At 43.8% G+C, this 19,330-nt stretch overlaps 2 protein-coding genes and 1 pseudogene across 2 annotated transcripts; 2 read left to right on the top strand and 1 right to left on the bottom strand.

Annotated features, from left to right (window-relative positions):
• Positions 1–1,690: 1,690 nt before the first annotated feature.
• On the top strand, positions 1,691–4,898 carry LOC133893695 (probable pre-mRNA-splicing factor ATP-dependent RNA helicase DEAH3; annotated as a pseudogene).
• Positions 4,899–6,494: 1,596 nt separating this feature from the next.
• On the top strand, positions 6,495–16,309 carry LOC133892725 (uncharacterized). Its single transcript, XM_062333663.1, has 30 exons — positions 6,495–7,416; positions 7,520–7,774; positions 7,864–8,076; positions 8,178–8,309; positions 9,240–9,369; positions 9,450–9,496; positions 9,569–9,670; positions 9,778–9,885; positions 10,515–10,657; positions 10,758–10,861; positions 10,981–11,062; positions 11,152–11,203; positions 11,277–11,357; positions 11,834–11,929; positions 12,005–12,108; positions 12,535–12,997; positions 13,107–13,142; positions 13,218–13,422; positions 13,545–13,678; positions 13,775–13,961; positions 14,046–14,275; positions 14,378–14,473; positions 14,597–14,689; positions 14,768–14,800; positions 14,915–15,040; positions 15,182–15,242; positions 15,367–15,422; positions 15,525–15,581; positions 15,664–15,784; positions 15,915–16,309. Exons 1-30 carry the CDS (start codon positions 6,499–6,501, stop codon positions 16,091–16,093), a joined length of 4,644 nt encoding a protein of 1,547 aa, XP_062189647.1. The 5' UTR covers positions 6,495–6,498; the 3' UTR covers positions 16,094–16,309.
• Positions 16,242–16,795, bottom strand: LOC133892726 (uncharacterized). Its single transcript, XM_062333664.1, has one exon. It carries the CDS (start codon positions 16,664–16,666, stop codon positions 16,448–16,450), a length of 219 nt encoding a protein of 72 aa, XP_062189648.1. The 5' UTR covers positions 16,667–16,795; the 3' UTR covers positions 16,242–16,447.
• Between the last annotated feature and the right edge of the window lie 2,535 nt (positions 16,796–19,330).

Raw genomic sequence — 19,330 nt, forward strand, 5'->3', positions numbered from 1 at the left:
ACTTACTCATTTCATGGACACCAGCACCGACTTGCCTGTGGGCGCCTCTACCTCCTTCTCCTTCTTCTCGATCGTCGTCCAAAGTACCTACCGTTCACCAAAAGCATGAACAACAAAATCAAACCACGAACAACAATCGAATTAGAGGGTTCTGCAAATGGAATCAAACTTACTCATTTCATGGACGACTGCAACATGCTCGTATCCGACCTCGTTCATATCAGCTTGTTCTTCTACCTCAGCGTCATGGTTCGCCTCCTCCTCGTTTCTGTGTTCTTCATTCAAATGGTCACGCCCAACAATCACTCCACCGGCGAGCCAAAGGCCGCCCTGTCCCCAGCCAATGAAGCCACTGCTCCTAGTGACTCCGCGGCCGCCACGTCCTCGCCTGGTGAGTCCGAGCCTGCCGCGCCCGCGACCGGCGTGAACACCAACACTGGCGTGCCCACTACCAGCGCCACGGCCGCGTCCGGCAAGTCCGAGCCTAGCGCGCACTTGGTCCGCGTGAAAACCAGCACCGACTTGCCCGCGTGGCCCCCACCTACTATCTAACCCCATAACCAGCACGTGGCCCCCACCTATCCTCTTTCCCCAATCCCATTGACGCAAATTTCAGCTCGACAGAGACAAAAACAGGCCTTTGCTACCCTTTGCCTGCACAACAATTGCATCATCAAATAAGGGCAAAATGAAAGGACCGAAATGGACTCATAAGACTACTTCTAACGGTTTTCCTTCGGGGACAAAAATCTCGTCGTGAAGGGATTTCGTTCCCTTCAGCGCTCCAACGGTTTCTCTTCACGATTCCCGTCACGAAGGTATTTCAAGGTCATTTCCTTCAGAATGGGATTCTCTCTCCTTTCCCTTTGCGATTCCCCTTGAAGAGAAGCTGTTGGAGATGGGAGAAAATAAAGAGAATAAGAATGGAGAAGGGAATTATAAAGGGAACGAAATAAATGGAATATAGTTGAAGATGATCTAATCAATCAACTAGATAAGTTTTTTTTGTTAAAAGTTGTGAGTAGACCAGAATAGACTCAAAAGTAAGTTGAAATAAATATGTAAGCAAATTTGCATGAATTCAGAGATCATAAAAAGGAAAATCAAATAAAAGATTTGATTCGGTTAAAAAAATAGAACTTATGTTTAAGATTGAAAAAAACAATATCAACGTAAGATTTGCACTAGATAGTTGACTATGAGAAGAATAATTAGATTGGCTGCAAACAAAATAGGAAAGCAATTTGATGTATTTCGTTTAGCAAATTTATAGTAGTGTTGGACAATTTGATAGAACTACGAACAAGCTTAAAAAAGCAATTTGATTTATTTTTTTTAGCAAATATAAAGTAATATATAGGAAAATTGTTCAAAATACAAAATGCAAAAAGCAAACCGGTAGAACCGAGAAGGGAACATAGTGGAGAGGTTGGTGGCACTGAGTGGAGCTCGGGTGAAACCCATGGCGAACTCAGCTCGTGTAGCGTGGTTGCCCGAAGCCTCTACGCGCCCACCAGAACAAGCTCCTCATCGCCCAAATCGAAGCAATCCTACCGGGGTCGAGCTCCTCACTGCCAAAATCGAAGCTCTACCACCAGGATCGAGCTTTTCATCGCCTACGTGGGTGGAGGAGAGGAGGGAGGGAAGGGGGCGAGAGGGGAGGGAGGGAAATGAAGAGATGGAGGACGCGGCGATGTCGGGCCTGGGAAGGAGAGGTCGGAGTGGAGGGAGGAGAGGAGGAGCGGGTCGAGGAGGTCGGGGGGCAGTGGGGGCGTGTGGAGGAGGTCGAGGGCAAGGCGCTTGCATACGGTGGAGGAGGGCATCGTCAGGATCTCGGTGGCCGCAGTGCGGGCAAGCGCGGAGACGTCGCAGCTGGCGGCGCATTGTTGCGGGGCCTACAACATCGCGGACAATTGTTGGAGCGCGTCCGAGGAGCAAAAGTCGGTGATGATTTGCACGATGAGGAGGTCCATGTCCATCGTGCCTCAACGGTGGAGGGCTCCAGCGATCGCTGAATTGGGGGGAGAAGGGTGGTGGCCTAGATCTAATTCTGAGAAAGACGAGAGAAGGGTCGGGCTTTGTTGCAAAGCTTTCATGAAGTGGAGATGCCAAGCGGACGCGTTGGCTCATTTCGTGAAAGCTCTGCTGCCTCTGCAAGCCCACAAGCCAAGCGGACGGTCGGTTTATTTCCGCAAGCCAAGCGGATGCGTCGGTTTATTTCATGGAGCCAAGGCCAGATAAATGGACGAGTCGTGCGAACGCCGCCGGATGACAAGCAGATGGCGATCCGAATGTGCATGGCATGCCACAAACACACTTGAAATTTAGTTTTTACCATTTTATAATTTTATATTTTGTTTTCATCTGATAGCGCGGGAACGCAGCAAAACCTTCCTCTTCCTCCGCGGCGCCGCCTCCCGGGCACCCGGGAACGCAGCACCGCTCTCGCTCTCGCCGCCGCCGCCGCAATGGGGACGGAGTGGAAGCGGAAAGTGAGCCTCTTCGATGTGGTCGACGACTACGAGGCCTCCCTTTCCGCCAAGCTCGGCCGCGCCTCCATCAACGACGCCGCCGCGGCAGCCGAGCCGGCGTCAATGAACCGGTGGAACGGGCGGCCCTACTCGGTGCGGTACCTCGAGCTCCTCGAGAGGCACCGCACGCTCCCCTTGTGGCAGCAGAAGGATGAGTTCCTCCGCACCCTCCGCGACAACCAAACCCTCATCCTCGTCGGCGAACCCGGAAGCGGCAAGACCACTCAGGTACAACAATGTGTGCTCCTACACGCTTACGCCTCCACATATGCGCTGCTTAGGAACCTGGACGATTTGGCGTTCTTGATCGTTGCTGGCTGTTAGCGTATGAGAGCGTGTAGCTGGCTGCGGCGAGGGTATGCTTATTGCAATCTTAGTTTCGTATAACTCGATTAGTTTCCAGGACCGATTATGTTATGGTGATGCTTATTACTTGATTTGTTCTGGAATTGATTCGTGTAATGTGTAACACATCCCCTAATTTGTACTCGAGGCTGAAGGCTTGGGCAACCGCCCTGTGGTTGCCTGCACGTAGCCGTGGAGGGTCGCAGCAATGTCGGTCGCCATGCGTGTTGCAGAGGAGATGGATGTTACTATTGGGGAGGAAGTGGGTTACAGTACCCATTTCAAACATTGCTGCAGCCGCAAAACTGTTCTCAAGTAAGCTCTTTGGGCCTTATGTTCGGTTGAAGAACTTGACTAGATGCACCATCATTTTGGGATTTTGGCAGAATTGGTATGGAGTGTACGTTTCTTTTCTTTTTTAGTATTCTGATCTAATCCTGTTATGCTGAACACTATTGCTTCCTATCAGATATTTGACAGATGGTATGTTTATGAGAGAAGCAATGGCAGACCCTTTTATGGAGAGGTACAAGGTGATTATTCTTGATGAGGTTCACGAGAGAACATTGGCAACATATGTTCTGTTTGGATATCTTAAGGAGGTTCTGAAGAAGAGACCTGATTTGAAGCTTGTTGTCATGAGTGCTACTCTTGAAGCAGAGAAATTTCAGGTTTGCTTCAGTGGTGCTCCATTGATGAAAGTACCTGGGAGATTTCATTCTGTTGAAATCTTCTATACGCAAGAACCGGAAAGGAACTATCTAAAGGCTGCAATCTGGACAGTTGTGCAAATATATATATGCGAGCCTGCTGGTGATATCCTTGTATTCCTTACTGTCAAAGACGAGATTGAGAACACCTGCTGGAAAATTAATAAGGAAATTAATAACTTGGGAGATCAAGTTGGCCCAGTTCAAGTTGTGCCTTTGTATTCTACGCTGCCCCTGACAATGCAGCAGAATATTTTTAAACCTGGTCTAGCCCCATTGAGAGAAGGAGGTCCTCCTGGAAGGAAAATCGTTTTGTCCACAAATATCGCTGAGACGTCCCTAACCATTGATGGAATAGTTTATGTGAGAGACCCAGGGTTTTCCAAAATGAAAGTTTACAATCCCAGCATAAGGGTGGAATCCCTCTTGGCGTCACCGATTTCCAAGGCGAGTGCTAATCAGAGAGCTGGCCGTGCGGGGAGAACGCAACCTGGGAAATGTTTCAGGCTATATACAGAGAAGAGTTTAATGAGGATTTACAACCACAGACCTACCCAGAAATTGTTCGATCAAACCTGGCATATACAGTTCTTACCTTGGAGAAGCTTGGAATTGGCGATTTAGTGCATTTTGGCTTTATAGATCCTCCAGCGCCGGAAACTCTACTGAGGGGCCTTGAAGTTTTAAACTACTTGGGGGCACTCGATGATGAAATAACCTGACACCTTTGGGTGAAATGATGAGTGAGTTTCTCCTGGAGCTGCAAATGTCGAAGATGCTTGTCATTAGTCCAAAGTACAATTGTTCCAAGGAGATCCTATCAATATCTGCCATGCTGTCATGTATGTAAATTAATACTTCCATCACCACATTGGATTTCCACAACTGAATTATCTGGTGTATATATGGCACCTGTACTATTTTGCTTGCATCATTTGCGTGTTCAAGCAAAGTGCCAGGCTTAGCAACATTTTCTTGTACATCTCTTTTATGGGCTATCTTCAGCAATTGCCATTCACCTGGCTTCTTCTTGAGTTATTGATCTAAATGAGCATACAGTTTAGGTTGGTGCAGATAGTTGCTGTTTATTGAATTATTCTGACAAAGCAAATGGTATCGTTTTACCTCTTTTTATCTGCTGACAACCATGGACTTCGTCTCCCATATTCTTTTTCTAGCACCCAATTGCTTCGTCTGCTGGTGAGGCGAAGGCTTGATTTGGCCACATTGATGGGGATCTGACCCTTTTGAACGTGTACGAGGTGTACAGGCAAAACAATAAGTAGTGTTTGGTTGTAGAGCGAGGTGGGATGTGATGATTCTATTTATGTATTTATGGATGTAATGGGATGGTCTGGAATTAGATGTTTGTTTGGTGGGTGAGGTGGAACGAGTTTATTTTAGATTTTGGGCTCACCGTCAGTGACCCGTTCTAAATAGGATGGCTGCGTTCAGTTTTTTTTTTAACAGATCCATCCCGAATTTTTAAAGAATATTCTTTGATTCAGAACCATCCCATCCCACTGAACTCTAACCAAACAGCTCAAAAACAGAATGAAACTGCTACATCCCACCCCGTCCCACGAACTAAACACTACCTAAGTTCCCAACCCTTTCTTCAAGCAGTGATGCAAGTGGGTTGGATTGGGCTCATTAATCTATCCTAGTTGTTTTCCATCACAAACCTTGGGTACAAATGAAGGGTTCTTGGGCCAGCACCCTTGCATCCCTACTTTGAGTGGGTATTGGCTAACCTTTTCGCTACCCAATAATCCTCATGTTGACAATGCAGATGAAGATCCTCAGCGGTGTTACGAGAATTTCATCAATATAAGAGCACTCAAGTACTCTGACAGTGTTAGAGAGCAACTTGTTTGCATCATGACAAGATTCAACCTCAAGATGTGCAGCACGGACTCCAGTAGTCATGCGTACTATGTCAATATCAGGAAAGCACTGCTTGCAGGGTATTTCACGCATGTTGCACACCTGGAGCAGCCTGGACATTACCTGACTGTAAAAGATAACCAGGTTTGATTTCTGATGTTCCAACTAAGCTTTTTTGCATAGGGTGCTGTATCGCGGTCTTGTAACCCTTCCTTCACCAGGTTGTCCATCTTCATCCCTCGAACTGTATGCAGAACATTTGTCAAATGTTGCTGAACGCTATGGTGTAACAGCCTCTAGATTATACCCTTGTTTGTTCTTAGCTCTGATGCCTCTGTCACTGATACATGTTGCTGATGCTACTGTCATTGATGCTGCTGTGCAACAGCCTCCGGATTATCATCAGGGTCTAAGATACAAAAGTTATGAGGTCTCAGGAGCGCAAATAATAATAATGAAACAAATAACGGCTCAGATGTAAATTTCTGGAAACGGCTAGCTCTCTGTATGGCTTCACAATCTGGAATCGTATCAAAATCAGAGGATAAACAGTGCCATGATATTAGTTCTTTTGAGGATACGTGTCCTCACAATCTACATATTACTAGCGAAGTGAAACGTGCAACTTCACAATCTACTGTACGTTCGTTGCACTTCACAATATACTGTTACGTACTTTGTAACAAAAATATAAATATTAGATATAGTAATATTAATCATGAACTTAAGTTACGCCGAATGAATATATCGGGATCGATATTGTAGTTTGATTTTATACGGAACTAAAAAAAAAGAGAAAATTATTTATTAAGTTTTCATTTATTTTTTTATTTTTATTAGTAAAACGGATCTTTTATATATATATATATGTAGTCGGTAACATATATGTCAGAGGACGAGAATAAATAATAAATTAGATAAATATTTAAATTTTAATATTTTTTATTATATAAAAGAAGAGAAAAAATTATGACACAACTAACTCATATTTTATATACTAGAGATATATTATCCCACCCATGTGTATGGCAGCAATAGAGAATCTACATGTCTCCTACGTGTACACGCGGCAGCGAAAGACAGCGCGGCTCCATATGGCGCGAAAATTTCATTTCTTCACGCCCACCCCCAAATTCCCCAAACCCTCTGCCATCTTGTCTTCTCGAAGAAGCCTCGAGCTCGCGGTCGGCGGCGAGATGGTGTTCCTGCAGCGCAGCCGCCCCATCAACCCCCACAAGCGCCCGCCGCCGCCTCCCTCCCCTCCGCCGGCCGACGCCGGGGCCGCGGCTGGGCCTGAGCCCAACCCCTCCGCCGCCGTCGACGTGGCGGCGGCGCTTCTCGCCGACGCGGGCTGCACGCTCCTCGTCCCGCCGCACCTGCCCCCGTCCCTCCCCTCGCCGCACTCCTTCGCGGCCCGCCTCGCGCGCTCGCTCGACGCGGACTCCGACCCCTCCGCCCCCGCGCGCCTCCTCGCTGGCATCGCTGCCTTCGCTGCCGCCTCCCCCGCGCGGCTCCGCCAGCTCCTCCTCCCCACCGCCCCGCACGCGCCGAGCCTCGCGCGCGCGCTCCTCTCCGTGCCCGCGCTCCAGCCGAGCTTCCTCTCTTTCCTCCTCGAGAAGCTGCCGGAGCACTTCGACGGCGGCGCGTTCGATGGATTGCCGCTGCAGGACGACGTGGGGAGGCTTATTGTCGCGCAGTTCCGGTGGATGGATTTCCTCGTCGATGCCGACGCGTTCGTCGAGAAGCTCGTGGAGGTGCTGTCCGTGGCGCCGCCCAGGCTGAAGAAGGAGATCATCGGGTCGCTCCCGGAGATCCTGGGCGACCAGAGCCATGCCACCGTGGTCGCTGCGCTGGAGAAGCTTCTGCAGGAGGACTCGGAGGTTGTGGTCGCCGTACTCGACGTGTTGTCGGATCTTAACCTCAACGAGATGTTGCAGGAGCAGGTGATGATGACAATTGCGATAATACTTTCTTCACTTTGGTTTTGTATATGCTATGATGACGTGAGCTGAACAATTGTCTTATGCTCTCGTGGAATATTTTAAGGCGGTGACAGTTGCGATATCGTGCATCAGGACAATTGCTGCAGACCAGATGCCACATTTGCTCAGGTTCTTACTGCTGTCAGCCACACCAGTCAATGCTGGGAGGATTATATTGCAGATCCGTGAGCAGCTGAAGTTTGTTGGTGTTGTGGATCCACGGGCTGCTCGGAGTAAGAAGCTGAAAAGGAAGGCATCAGCCAATAGCACCGATGGGGCAATCCTTGACACCCTGAGATCAGGCCTACGGTTTAAGAATGTAGGTTGTTTGAATCTTCAGTTTTTCGTGAAGCAGAATACCGTGCATTCAACCTTCATCTTGGCTGTTGTGCCTTATTGTGAATGCAGATGCTTTGTGAGGCTTTTTTGAAGGAGTTGAAATCAGTTGACCATCCAAGGGATCACAAGGTGATCGATGTTTGGCTCATCATGCTCATCTATGGCAATGGTGGTGCTCTACAGAAGAGTGCAGAGAAAATATTGAAGTCCAAGATCTTACAAGGGTGTATACGAGAGACACTGTTTGATCAATGCATTCATGGGAACACTGAATTGGTAAAGGTCAGTTCTTCATTATCTTGTAATGGTTGTATAATATCACTATATGCCTGACTATTCATGCCTAGAGGAGTCTAAGTGAGACATAATTGAACTTGAAGCAGGATCATTTCATGTCATACCTCTCAGTGAGTGATTACTTGTTGACTTGCAAGGAAGAGAAAGCTAGAGAGTTTGCAACATATTTGTTCACAGCTTTGTTTGAAGAATTCAGTGATACTTATTCCAGGCAAGAGGTACCCCTTCGCTTGGCAAGTTCTGGTTTCAATACAGTTGCATATCAAATGGATTTGCACTTCTAGTGAGTTAACACTTGCTGTACTGGATGCCTATGTACTGGTCCAGCATACGAAAATTACTTAAAAAGGGCATGGTATTAAATCCTAGTATATGCATAGTTTGGACTATAGCACATGCTTTTGTATTTTGTGCACCTTAAAGACACATCTAATACCACCAGTCATCCACTACTCGTTTTATAAGTAACAAGTGTGGAAGGAAAGGCAAATCATTTTTTTTTTTTTTTTTTTTTTTTGTAGCATAGCCAAGGCACCCCCTTTATATAAGTTAAAGTGACCGACTGAGTTAGTCAGCTTCCAGCAAATTAGTTTTGCTGGCTAAAAGCATATATCCTCCTCACTGTAGCTTGCTGTGTGTTTGTAACGTTTGGTGATCTGGCAACTACTATTTGAGCCATGTGTGCAAATTAGATGCAATGTAGCTCTGAACACTGCTTTGGGTAGAAGAGGGTTAGAGTTAAAGAGTTAGAGAGATATATAAAACCAAATAGCAATAGAGGGAACTTTAATGTCATCTGAGAGATTGAAATTTCTGGTCATGACATCAGTTCTGTTCAGATTGCATAGAAGCAGTAAAGCAAGTTGTATGATACATTTTATGTCCAGCTGACATAACCTTGTAGGCATTCTTAGTTGCAGTCTGATACTGCTTTCAATCTGAAGTAGTTTTGCTTTGTTCCAAGCAGCTGGCGAAAACCATGATATCCAGCGGTGTATAGCATGTGAATAGCAAAATAAGAGATTCAGACATTGCAACATTCTTGCACATGGATTACAGTTTTTCTTATGTTAGACAACTGATTCTCTGTCCTGATTAGTGCATTTTACATGTTTGCCGCTTCCTAATATTCTTGCCATTTTTTGCAGCTTGTTGGCTCATTGGTCACTCATATAGGTTCTGGGGTCAGCTATGAAGTTTCTTCTGCTCTGGATATTATGATTTCTCTGACATCCAACAACTCAGAGGAATTGATTCCTATATCTCCACATATAACTGGTAATATACCTTGCTAAACCCAATATATTTAGTACTTATCATTTACCGAATAATCTCACGCATCAACTTTTACAATGTAGGCATATTAGATTACTTGGAAAGTTTTCATGAAGAAAATCTTCGGAAGGTTTGTGACACATTGTTCATTTCGTTCTCCAAATTAGTGTGACCATAACCTATGGTTTATGAAACAAATTAGGTTTATGATATCTTCTGTCATTTGGCACTGGCTGCTGGCTTCAGTACTAATTCAGGTGGCTCTAAAGTTGCTAATGAACTTCTAATGGTGGTGAGGAAGCAGGTCTGTTCATGTTTATGATAAGGTTATCACACTCTTCCAGCCAAGGTGGCTTTCAATTTGAAATTCTAATCTGCTATTATTTTCTGTGTCTGCTTCTCACCTTGTAGGTTAATAATCCAGATATGAAGTATAGGAGAATGGGAATAATTGGGGCTTTAAGGATAGTTTCAACTATTGCTGATGTCAATGCTACTGTGAACTGCTCATCATCTCAGGTTGGTTTATGATGTATGTGTTAGGAATAACAACTTGTATTCAATGGTAGCCCCATGCGGGCAATATATAGGGTACATGAGCGAAACCCTAGGACTAGGAGATTACCATAATACCCTTGACTATTATACCCTTAACAGTATGATGTAAGTTTAGTTATAAAACTTGCAACTTCCCTGTCAAAATATCCAGGCCAAGTGCATATGTGGTTGCCTGACATTGTGGGCATTCCTTCATAGTTCGTATGCTCATGTGAATGCCAGCACCTATAAGAGCACAAGTAGCATAACAAAATTATTGTCAAAGTTACTTAAGCACCTTAAATACCTTGTGTTAGTATTTGTGAAAGTGATAAACCACCATCTATCATGACAAATCTTATTAGACAATAACAATAATACACCACTCATTATTAGTTGGCGATTAGGTTTCTGTGCAGAAATGCACATGCTGAAGTGAAGGATAAAATGTTATGAAACCTGCATAAATCCTGCATCTGAATTGGTAAATGGTTCCTTTTTTGGGAATTTGAAACTGCTCGTCCTACATCTTAAAATTCTTGGCTCAACACAGCTGCCTTTTCTTTGCATTCATGATATCCTAATGATGCTATATTTGCTTGGCTTGTCAGCAACCAAATTGTGAGGAGGCCTTGGAACTGCTGAACATGGCTGTTAACTCCTGCAAATTTGTAACACTGCCCTTAGTTTTACTCTATGATGAATTAGCTGCTTTACTGGAGACCAAAGTTCTTCACTCTGCAATTCTCGAGTGGTAGGTATGAAATTAGTATATCTTTGATACGTCTTCATATATCTTTTCTGCCTGGTTCTACCCATGCAAGATAGCCCATTCCAGTAACTGCTCCATTCAGGGTTGGGAACCACGTTGCAGAATTTGATGCTCATTTTCTTGCTGATCTAGACGATGGTCAACTATCAGAAAAATATCTGTGTGATCACTGTGATGGCATAGAAGGTTAGCTAAATGCTTTAGTAGTTACTTTTGGAACGTGGATTCAACCATCCTTTTTGACATGGGATGTAAATAGTTACAATAAGCAAGGGCAAGTGTAATTATTGACACCTTGGTTACAGGAGAATTGTGGATGAACTTGGATGGAAATATCTCCCCAGTATGTGTAAATATTATGCCACTAATCTCCGCCTCGCCACAAAAGTAAAAGATTATAGCTGTTGATGGTTATTATTTGGTTGCATAGCACCTGTAATTGCTATATTTACTAAGATTATTTATGCTCATTGCAGATCTCAACCCTGTCTACAGATCCTCCCCTCTCAGTTTTTACTTTTAACTATAGTAAGTGCACTAACCATGTAACGGCGACATGTCTTAATTGCCAAACTAACATTCTTCTTGCTTTTCATCAAAGATCGAACGTTTGGCAAATGAAGGTTCACTTGGTGGAATAAATGCACTACTTGGCTGTCCATTGCATCTTCCCTCTACAAAGGTTATATGGACTGCTCTCTACAAATTTGAGACTACTTCACTATCTGCTTTCTCTATTTTAATTGCTTGGCAACAGCATGCTTCTAGATCATACGCGTTGTTGCACTGAAATAGTTTGTAGTGGCAAATCACAAATTATAGAGTTGATAAGGTAGTCCACAAAATATTACCTAGAGATTGAGGAGGTGCTAGATATTTGCATACATTTTTTTTTGCTCAAATGCCAAGTATTTGAGAATGGAGAGAGTAACTATATTTTGGGAGGTTTTTAACTAAAAGTTGGCGGAAGATCTCTAAACTTTGCTACAAAAGTAGTAGGACTGCACTGCTTACCACTATTAGTGTCACCTCTGAAGTATATGAAACCCACTATTAGTGTCACCTCTGAAGTATATGAAATAAATTCATTATTGATACCATTTGAGAGATGTTTAATGACTAAACGAAAGAACTACTTCTTGTTTGTACCACCAACAGTACTTGGATGGAGCTAAATGGAGAGGCTTGTCAGGATTGCAGAAAAAAGCAGTGTGTCATTCGCTGTACTATGCAATAAACTGGATCAGGGAGTTGGTGTGTTCTGATTTTGTCTACTGTACTTTTTAATCTGTGTGATATCTATGTCTAAAACTGCTGGCATCAATGCAGGTTAATGCATTCAGCACACAGGTTGCATGTAGAGTTGATAATGTGTCGCAAAAAGCAAGGGATGAGACAGCAGTAAAACTTCTGAAGCGTCTGAGAAATCTGATGTGAGTGTACACCCATTGTTATTATGTTCGAACACTGCTTCGAGAAGCACATTAATAACTTGATAGAACCATTCAAGTCCTCCTGTGTTCCTTGCATGTTACTTGTACCACCATTACCCCATCCATGGGCAGTGAAAGTTTTGCTCTATTCCTTCTAAATTTCTGACTCAAGTGTGTATTTGCATCAGTTCTATTCTGTTGACTAATACTAATAATTTTACTACCAAGTTCGAGAACTCTTATTAATAGACTCTACATGTTCTATTCCTAGTGTTTTCCTTAGCCTGGACACTCGCCACTTGCATGCGATGTTAGAGACTTAATGTAAAAGTGAAAAATGTAATTCGGGTTTTATGGCATGACCGCACGCGATATGTTTGTAGGTATTCTCATGTAGCATTATTACGACAAATTTACCAAATGCAGATTACTTGAGGGCTTGCTGAACGCATTTCTAAAAAAATATCCTCTATCTCTACCTGAGTTGCGATATCTTGGGGACTATTCTGGATCAACTAGCGCCAGCAAATTCAACCTTCCAAAGAAAATGGGAGAAGAGAGCATGGAGGGCGCATCTTCCAACAAAAGACAAAAGGGTCGTAAGGACAAGGCAGCCTCAGAAAAAATGAATCCTGATGATAAGCTTAAGCAACCTACAATACTGGATGCTTTCAAAAGAGCAGGAGTAACAGCCAGTCAAGCGACAAACAAAGGTTCTTCACAATCATCATCAACTGGAATGATGCCAAAGGATATTGAACAAGAAGTTAGTGATCCTGGTGAGCTTGGTATTGTAGATTTAATGGCAGCACCAGTTCAGCTGGATATGCAAAGATTCAAATTCAGAACTCTCCATGCAACTTGCTTGTCTTTGTTAAACTACTCAGAGGTATGCATCTCTTCAGTTTAAAATGACAAGTGGATCAAGGAAAAAGTATTTTCTTCCTATCTTCATTATCAACTTAATTTACTGAAATAGAAGTACTTTTCTTTTGCAGTTCCAAGATTCAGCTTGTTCTTACCTTGAATCCGAGGTACTTGATTCCAACTAGATAATTTCGATACTTAAATATGGTTAGCTATTGAGGTCTGGCTATTTTGTTATGCAGCTACCCATATATCTCTATCTTCTCCGTGATCTGCACAACAAATTAGATCATATAAGTCCTTCAAGCAAGCCTTTTTTTGCTTCTCAAGCAAAATATACTCATGCTCATTGCCATAAGAGCACACAAGAGTTTCTTGACAAAATGCAGCCACTATTCTCGAGTCTAAGGAAGCATCTAGATGGAGCAGTTTCAATGATCAAAGATGGTAAACTTCTATTTACTAATTTCTGCTTCAAGTTTCTTTATAGTGTTTAAATTGTGTTATAGTACTACAATGACTTTGCTTTCTTTTGATTAAGAATATACCAAGCTATCACTTCTTTGTAGGATCAGAGAGCTGCCCAGACAATTGGAATTCACATTCGTCTTCAGCAGGAAACCCAGACATACCATATGTGGTGGTCTCCAGATCATCAATAGCGACTTCAGTATGTAAGGAGGTTCTTGGCTGCTACAGGAAGGTTGTTGTATGGATACATCTTTTCTTTCATCAGCAAATAGATGGGAGAGCTGGAGCTACAAATTGCTAACGCTAACATTTCTGATGCCTTTTGCAGTTACTTGCCATTCCAGATCTGTTGAATCAATCAAACATGTCAGTTCTGAAGCAACTCTTACAGACTTTGCAACCAACTGAAAATTTTGATGATGTTCTTTCCGAGTTCCACCCACCTCTTGTCCCTAGCAATGTTGATTACCTATACTGTGGAGCATATAAAATGTTTGAGGCTATTATGGATCCAGGTAATTAGGAGATAAATTTGTGCCTACAATGCTGGGACATTATGCTACCTTTCACCTAATTTTAGTGCTCTAATCTTTCTGCAGTCTGCTCGTTCTCATATCTTTTGGCTTCTGACATGTTAATTACTATGCAATCGATTTTAAGTTCGGTTATTGTGTTTGAAAAATCTGGGGAAGCAAATGGGAAGAATATACACATCGGATGTTCCAAAGAGATAATTCCCTTTCTACGAAAGCGTCTTGGGGCGTCAGCTCATAAGCTGCTAACTTCTGATCTCCCTAGTGAAGATGCTGAAAACGGATGGCAGAGTAAAGTAAGCTAAAAGAATTTCTACCTTCTAATGTTCTATAATAAAACCTATAAGCATGTAATTATTGATTAGTTCCTAAAATGGCCCTTGTTTTTTGTCTGTCAGGGTGATCATATACAGAAGATATTACAAATATACCTCAAGAACAGTGAGTCAACTTCAGATCTGCTTGATGAACTGGCTTGCTCGGTGTTGCCTAAGGTGGCCTATCTTGACTTCTTGATGTCAGAGACATCTCATTTAGCAGATACTTGCGCATATCAATTGAATGATCCTGGCAGATACTTTGTGGCTCCTTATAAGTACCTTTTTCCATATTTCAAGGTTTCTTCGCTCAAAACAAAAAGTACCCAAGATATATCTCATGGTTTCCCGACATTGTGTTCCTCCACTATCCTCTCTTGGTACCGTGTGCTAGTAAGTATCTGGTGTTCAATATATTTATGTACTATCCCATGCAGTTTTCGTCTTCTAATAATTTACTCACAAGTGCAGCATGAGGAGAATACTGGGAGCTTAAATAAGACGGTGAGTTATTTACCTACTATGCATATGTGCTAGAGTTGCTCTTGTTTACTTACTGTCACGTTCTTAATTGAATCTAAATCTGTAGTATCACCTGGTGTTTGTCCTGTTCTCTAGATCAAACAAGCCCTGAAGGCTAGAGCACTACCTGCAAGCGAATCAATTGAAACTATACTGGAAGAAATTCAAAAATCAGTGAAGGTGTTTGTTTCTCTTATACATATATGCAAGATTCATGAAAAGGTGAGTTGCATTGACACGACTCATGCTCAAATTCTTAACACAGCCACCTGATGCAGTGGTACCCCTATGGAAATAGTCTTGTATGGGGCTGCTGGTTGAATGAGACGCTCCTTACATTGAACCATTGATTGTTAATTGTAGGTTTCTATGCACGCTGTGGCAGTTAAACATGGGGGAAGATTTGTAGATACATTTATGAAAAGTGAGGAGTTGTGACTTGATAAGTTCACTATATATTTGCCTTCCAGCACGGTTACACTGATTAATGTATCTTTGTTGCTACCTTTCACAGAAGAATATGTTCAATTTGTTTCCTTTTTTTGCAGCCTTCAACTTCCTGGAAACACAGTTCAGGCAACATAAGGACATCATAATGCAAATGGTAAACAGCTGTAGATCATTTTTCACTTATGTTCTTTTTGGTTTCACTGACTGATGAACTACAATGGCTGCTTAGTGTCACTGATGCATTATGCTGATACAGCTAAAAGATCTTCAGAAAGCGACAAGAGTAATCCAAACTATATGTTCTGAGGCTAAGGTAAAACTAATAATTCTGTGCATGATGTTCATATCATAAATTTTGTGCTCCTTGATTGGAACAGTACCTTAATCTTGCACAGGGTTACAAGCGAACAATGATCACAAGCAAGATACCTGCCGCAAAGAGATCCATGGAACGGATCTTGTTCCAAGTCAAGGTGCTGCTACACAACTGCTCTACCGAGGACAGTATCAAAATCGGTAAATTCCGCCTAGCTATCCACAAAACACAGCCACATATGGATTACTTCTCATTCTACATCCGTGATTTTCTATGCTATGTCCTACATCTATGCCAACTCCTTGCTCCAATGCCTCCATTTCGTGACAGGCATTTTGAAACACAAGGACTTGCATGGCCATGTGGTGAGCTCTCAAGTGTATGGCGACGTGGATGAGGACGATGAAGAGCATATGGGGACCGACTCCGACACTCCAGCTGACGAGAACGACAACACAATGGACGAAGATGCGCCGGAAGAGAGCAACGAGGCGCCGATGGAGGAATAACTGCATAGGTACCAATCTGTACATGTCTCTCGAATGCTAACCTGACCCAAAATTACCCTGGCGCTAGGAACATAAGGCCTCCATCAGAAGTTTAGATCACAATCTCACTTGTTGCATGGAGATATGAAGTGAATGAGAAGCACAAATGTAGTCAGATACTCGGATCACCATGAGATCTCATTTCAGTCTCACTAATATAGCAAGCATTTGTTGTCATTTCTTAACCAAAACCACATGAACAAAGCACAGAGACAGACATGGAGACGAACAAGATTACAAGGACCCACATTGCCGGCCTGGTCTGGAATGTCTGGTCGCACCGCGGAGTCCGCCTACGGGAGGCGCCAGGTGAGATCAGATGGCCTTGGCAGGTGGTGCGGCGGGGAGGTCGGAGAGGAGCGGCTCGGTGCCGGTGGCGCTGGCGGGCGATTCGTCGGGGTCGTAGTTGGGGTCGAGGGCGCGGTCCATGGCCCGGCGGCCGGTCTCGAGGCAGGGCTTGCAGGCCATCTCGATGGCAACCCAGCCCAGCACCACCGCCGCGATCGCGATCACCGCCGTCACTATCGCCCCCATCCGCCGCGCCTCTTCTCTCCGCTCCCGTTCCTTTTTGTGATTTGTTGCTCGTCGGGGTCAAGCCCGGTGCGGATCTGGAGGTGGTTGCCGTGGAGCTTAATTGGAAAGGCATCTAGGGGTGGAAGCCAGCCAGCTGAAAGGGGACAAAGCGGGCGTTGCCTGGCAGTGAAGCCTCCGCGTCATGCGAATTAAGGTTTCCAAAAAAAAAAAAAAAAAAAAACCTCATAATTTTGATCTTTTTTAAAAGTAAGTTTCCACTTTTTCTTCTCTCTTTTTCCTTCTCTTCATCTTCTATTTGGGGCTCCCAAGTATCCCTTACTCCCAAGTATCCCTTACACGCTATAAATTTATAACTAGGGGCTAGGGGTAATTGGTTGCTGTATCTAATGATCATAGCTCAGTGAATACATATAATTTCAGAGCGAAACATGTTTGGTTGTCTTCATGCACCGTTATAGTCTGATCTAACGGATGCAAATGTATGTCCTTAGCTTAGTTCGAGAGTGAAAACTAGAATCAAGCTTCCCTTCACAGTTTGGCTCGACGGATGCAGGCTCTTACATCTACTTATGTAGGTGGGTTTACTTTTCAGTATCACAAAATTATCTTTATACGAGTAACTAGTTAGAATCTTAACTCTTGCATCCACTTATGCGATCTTAAATTTAATTAACCAAACAGAAACTTAGCTCAATTTATCCAGATAGATACAACTAATTAAATACTTTTTTTCCGATCAAATTGTATCCACTCAGCCTGCTCCCACTTAACCTACATATACTATCTATATAAGCAACACAACCTACGAGCAACTAATCACACTCTTAATATCTCACGTAGTGAGGACATATACTATAAAAATCGGTAAACTAAACCTTTTCTTGGCTGAGGCCAGAGGGCACACCCATACTCCTTCGATCTAGTCACATGCTGGCTTCAGAGTCATGATTTTGTTAGGACCTTAACCTTTTCTCCTTGAGATTTTGAACTTTTTCCTTCGAGAGGATTTTGTTAAGATTCAATACATATTGCTTTTGGCGGCCTGCTGCAGGGCCCGTGGGCCTTGGCTGGTTCTGGGCTTGTCTGGCCACGGAGTGCAAACGCAGTGGCACCTCATGCACGAGGGCGCCCGAATATCAGACAAGCCGCCTCCATTTGTCCCATGTTCGTCCTCTACCTGTTCTTTCTTCTAGACTTCTCCTATCATAGTTCTAAAATCTCCGCTCCAGAACCTTCTAGAACCCGTTCTCCTCAATCTCTACCCCCAAGTTCCAATCCAGGTCTCTCAGTCGTACTCTGAATTTTGCATCTACTGTGGTGGGTTGTCAACAATCTGGTATCACGGCAATGCAAGTGAAACGATTAGGAAAGATCGACAAGGTATGCAGGCACCGGTGTTGCCATGGAAGCAGGGTAGTCCCAGCCCACTAACCCATATTGTGCTGCAGTCTAGTAGCCCACATTCCAGAACTACAGCTCTCCCTTCGTTCTTGTTCTCTTGTGAATGAAAACTTTTATGTTGCTGCAAGGGTCAGATCAGCTGACAGGGTAACATAAAAAAAAAAAGATTCCACCTGATGTATCATCTCTAGTCGATCTCTGAATGACCCTCTCCAACAATATTTATTGACTGCCCTGAAAACACACACGACCCATTGACTTACCAAGTTACTGGAAGGCGACTCTGATCATCTTGTTCGATCCATTCATCATCTAACCTTTGGCTTCAATTTGCTGCACTAGCTGCTCATCCACTGACCACTAGCACGTTTCTTTACTGCACTGGCTGCTCCATCGATCGACAAGTTTCACCTGAACACTGCATTTGCTTGAGCATTCCTGCACATTGACCTCTGACTCTGCCTGCATGCGTGGTGATGCCGGCAGTGACGCACACAGCCACCGTATCCAACTTCGACTGGTGAGGTGAGCTTGATTTACGCATGCAGTCGCTGAGGTAACCACGCTACGGCGTTGACCATTCTTTGGCCTTGCTGATGACCATCCACACGTGGATACACACACACACATGTTAGTAATAGCATAGAGACAGCAGCATCTTTGGCCCAACAAGGAAATGTGTTGCACTGATCTTATCTGCAAAGAGCTGATACATGAGCTTTGCTCCAGAGTCCCCACCACAATGGACCATTGGAAAGGCCTCTTTGAATTAGCTAGCTTAACTTATCTCAGCAGATATTTTGGCCACTAGCTCAGCTGTCCCAAGAAAAGATAGACTGGATCACTATTAAATTAGGTCAAACAGAACTATCCTTTTGAGCTTTAAATCCTGCTCGTGATGTTCTTGTTGTTGATCCAAGAGGATAAGACCATTGCTGTTGCTGCGTGTACTTGCATGGACGAACCGATTACTGTTTGATTGGGACCAAGTGACCAGCAAACCTATCTCCCTAGGCTTACTCACATCACCAAAACATGCAGTGTTCTGGGGTCAGCTAGCAGCTGGGTCCGGGTAAGGTGTTAACATAGTTCACAGCTTAGGTACAACGTAGCCTAGATACACAAAATCCTAGGTAGCTAGATACACACGTGATACTGTTTCAGTTTTGGTTGACACGCATCGATCGATTGATCTTAAAATTCTCGAGAATTATGAATCCTGCGCCGGACTGCCCATGGCTATACAGGTAATGCATTGCTTTC

This window comes from Phragmites australis, chromosome 15 (assembly GCF_958298935.1).
Source record: "Phragmites australis chromosome 15, lpPhrAust1.1, whole genome shotgun sequence".
Classification (NCBI taxonomy): Eukaryota; Viridiplantae; Streptophyta; class Magnoliopsida; order Poales; family Poaceae; genus Phragmites; species Phragmites australis.

Excerpts from the sequence above, each read along its gene's own strand:
- LOC133892726 (XM_062333664.1), bottom strand. The coding sequence starts at position 16,666 with ATGGGGGCGATAGTGACGGCGGTGATCGCGATCGCGGCGGTGGTGCTG.
- LOC133892725 (XM_062333663.1), top strand. The coding sequence starts at position 6,499 with ATGGCAGCAATAGAGAATCTACATGTCTCCTACGTGTACACGCGGCAG. Across the intron at positions 12,109-12,534 it reads AAGCGTCTGAGAAATCTGAT|ATTACTTGAGGGCTTGCTGA; the intron begins GTGAGTGTACAC and ends TACCAAATGCAG. Across the intron at positions 13,143-13,217 it reads GTTCTTACCTTGAATCCGAG|CTACCCATATATCTCTATCT; the intron begins GTACTTGATTCC and ends TTTGTTATGCAG.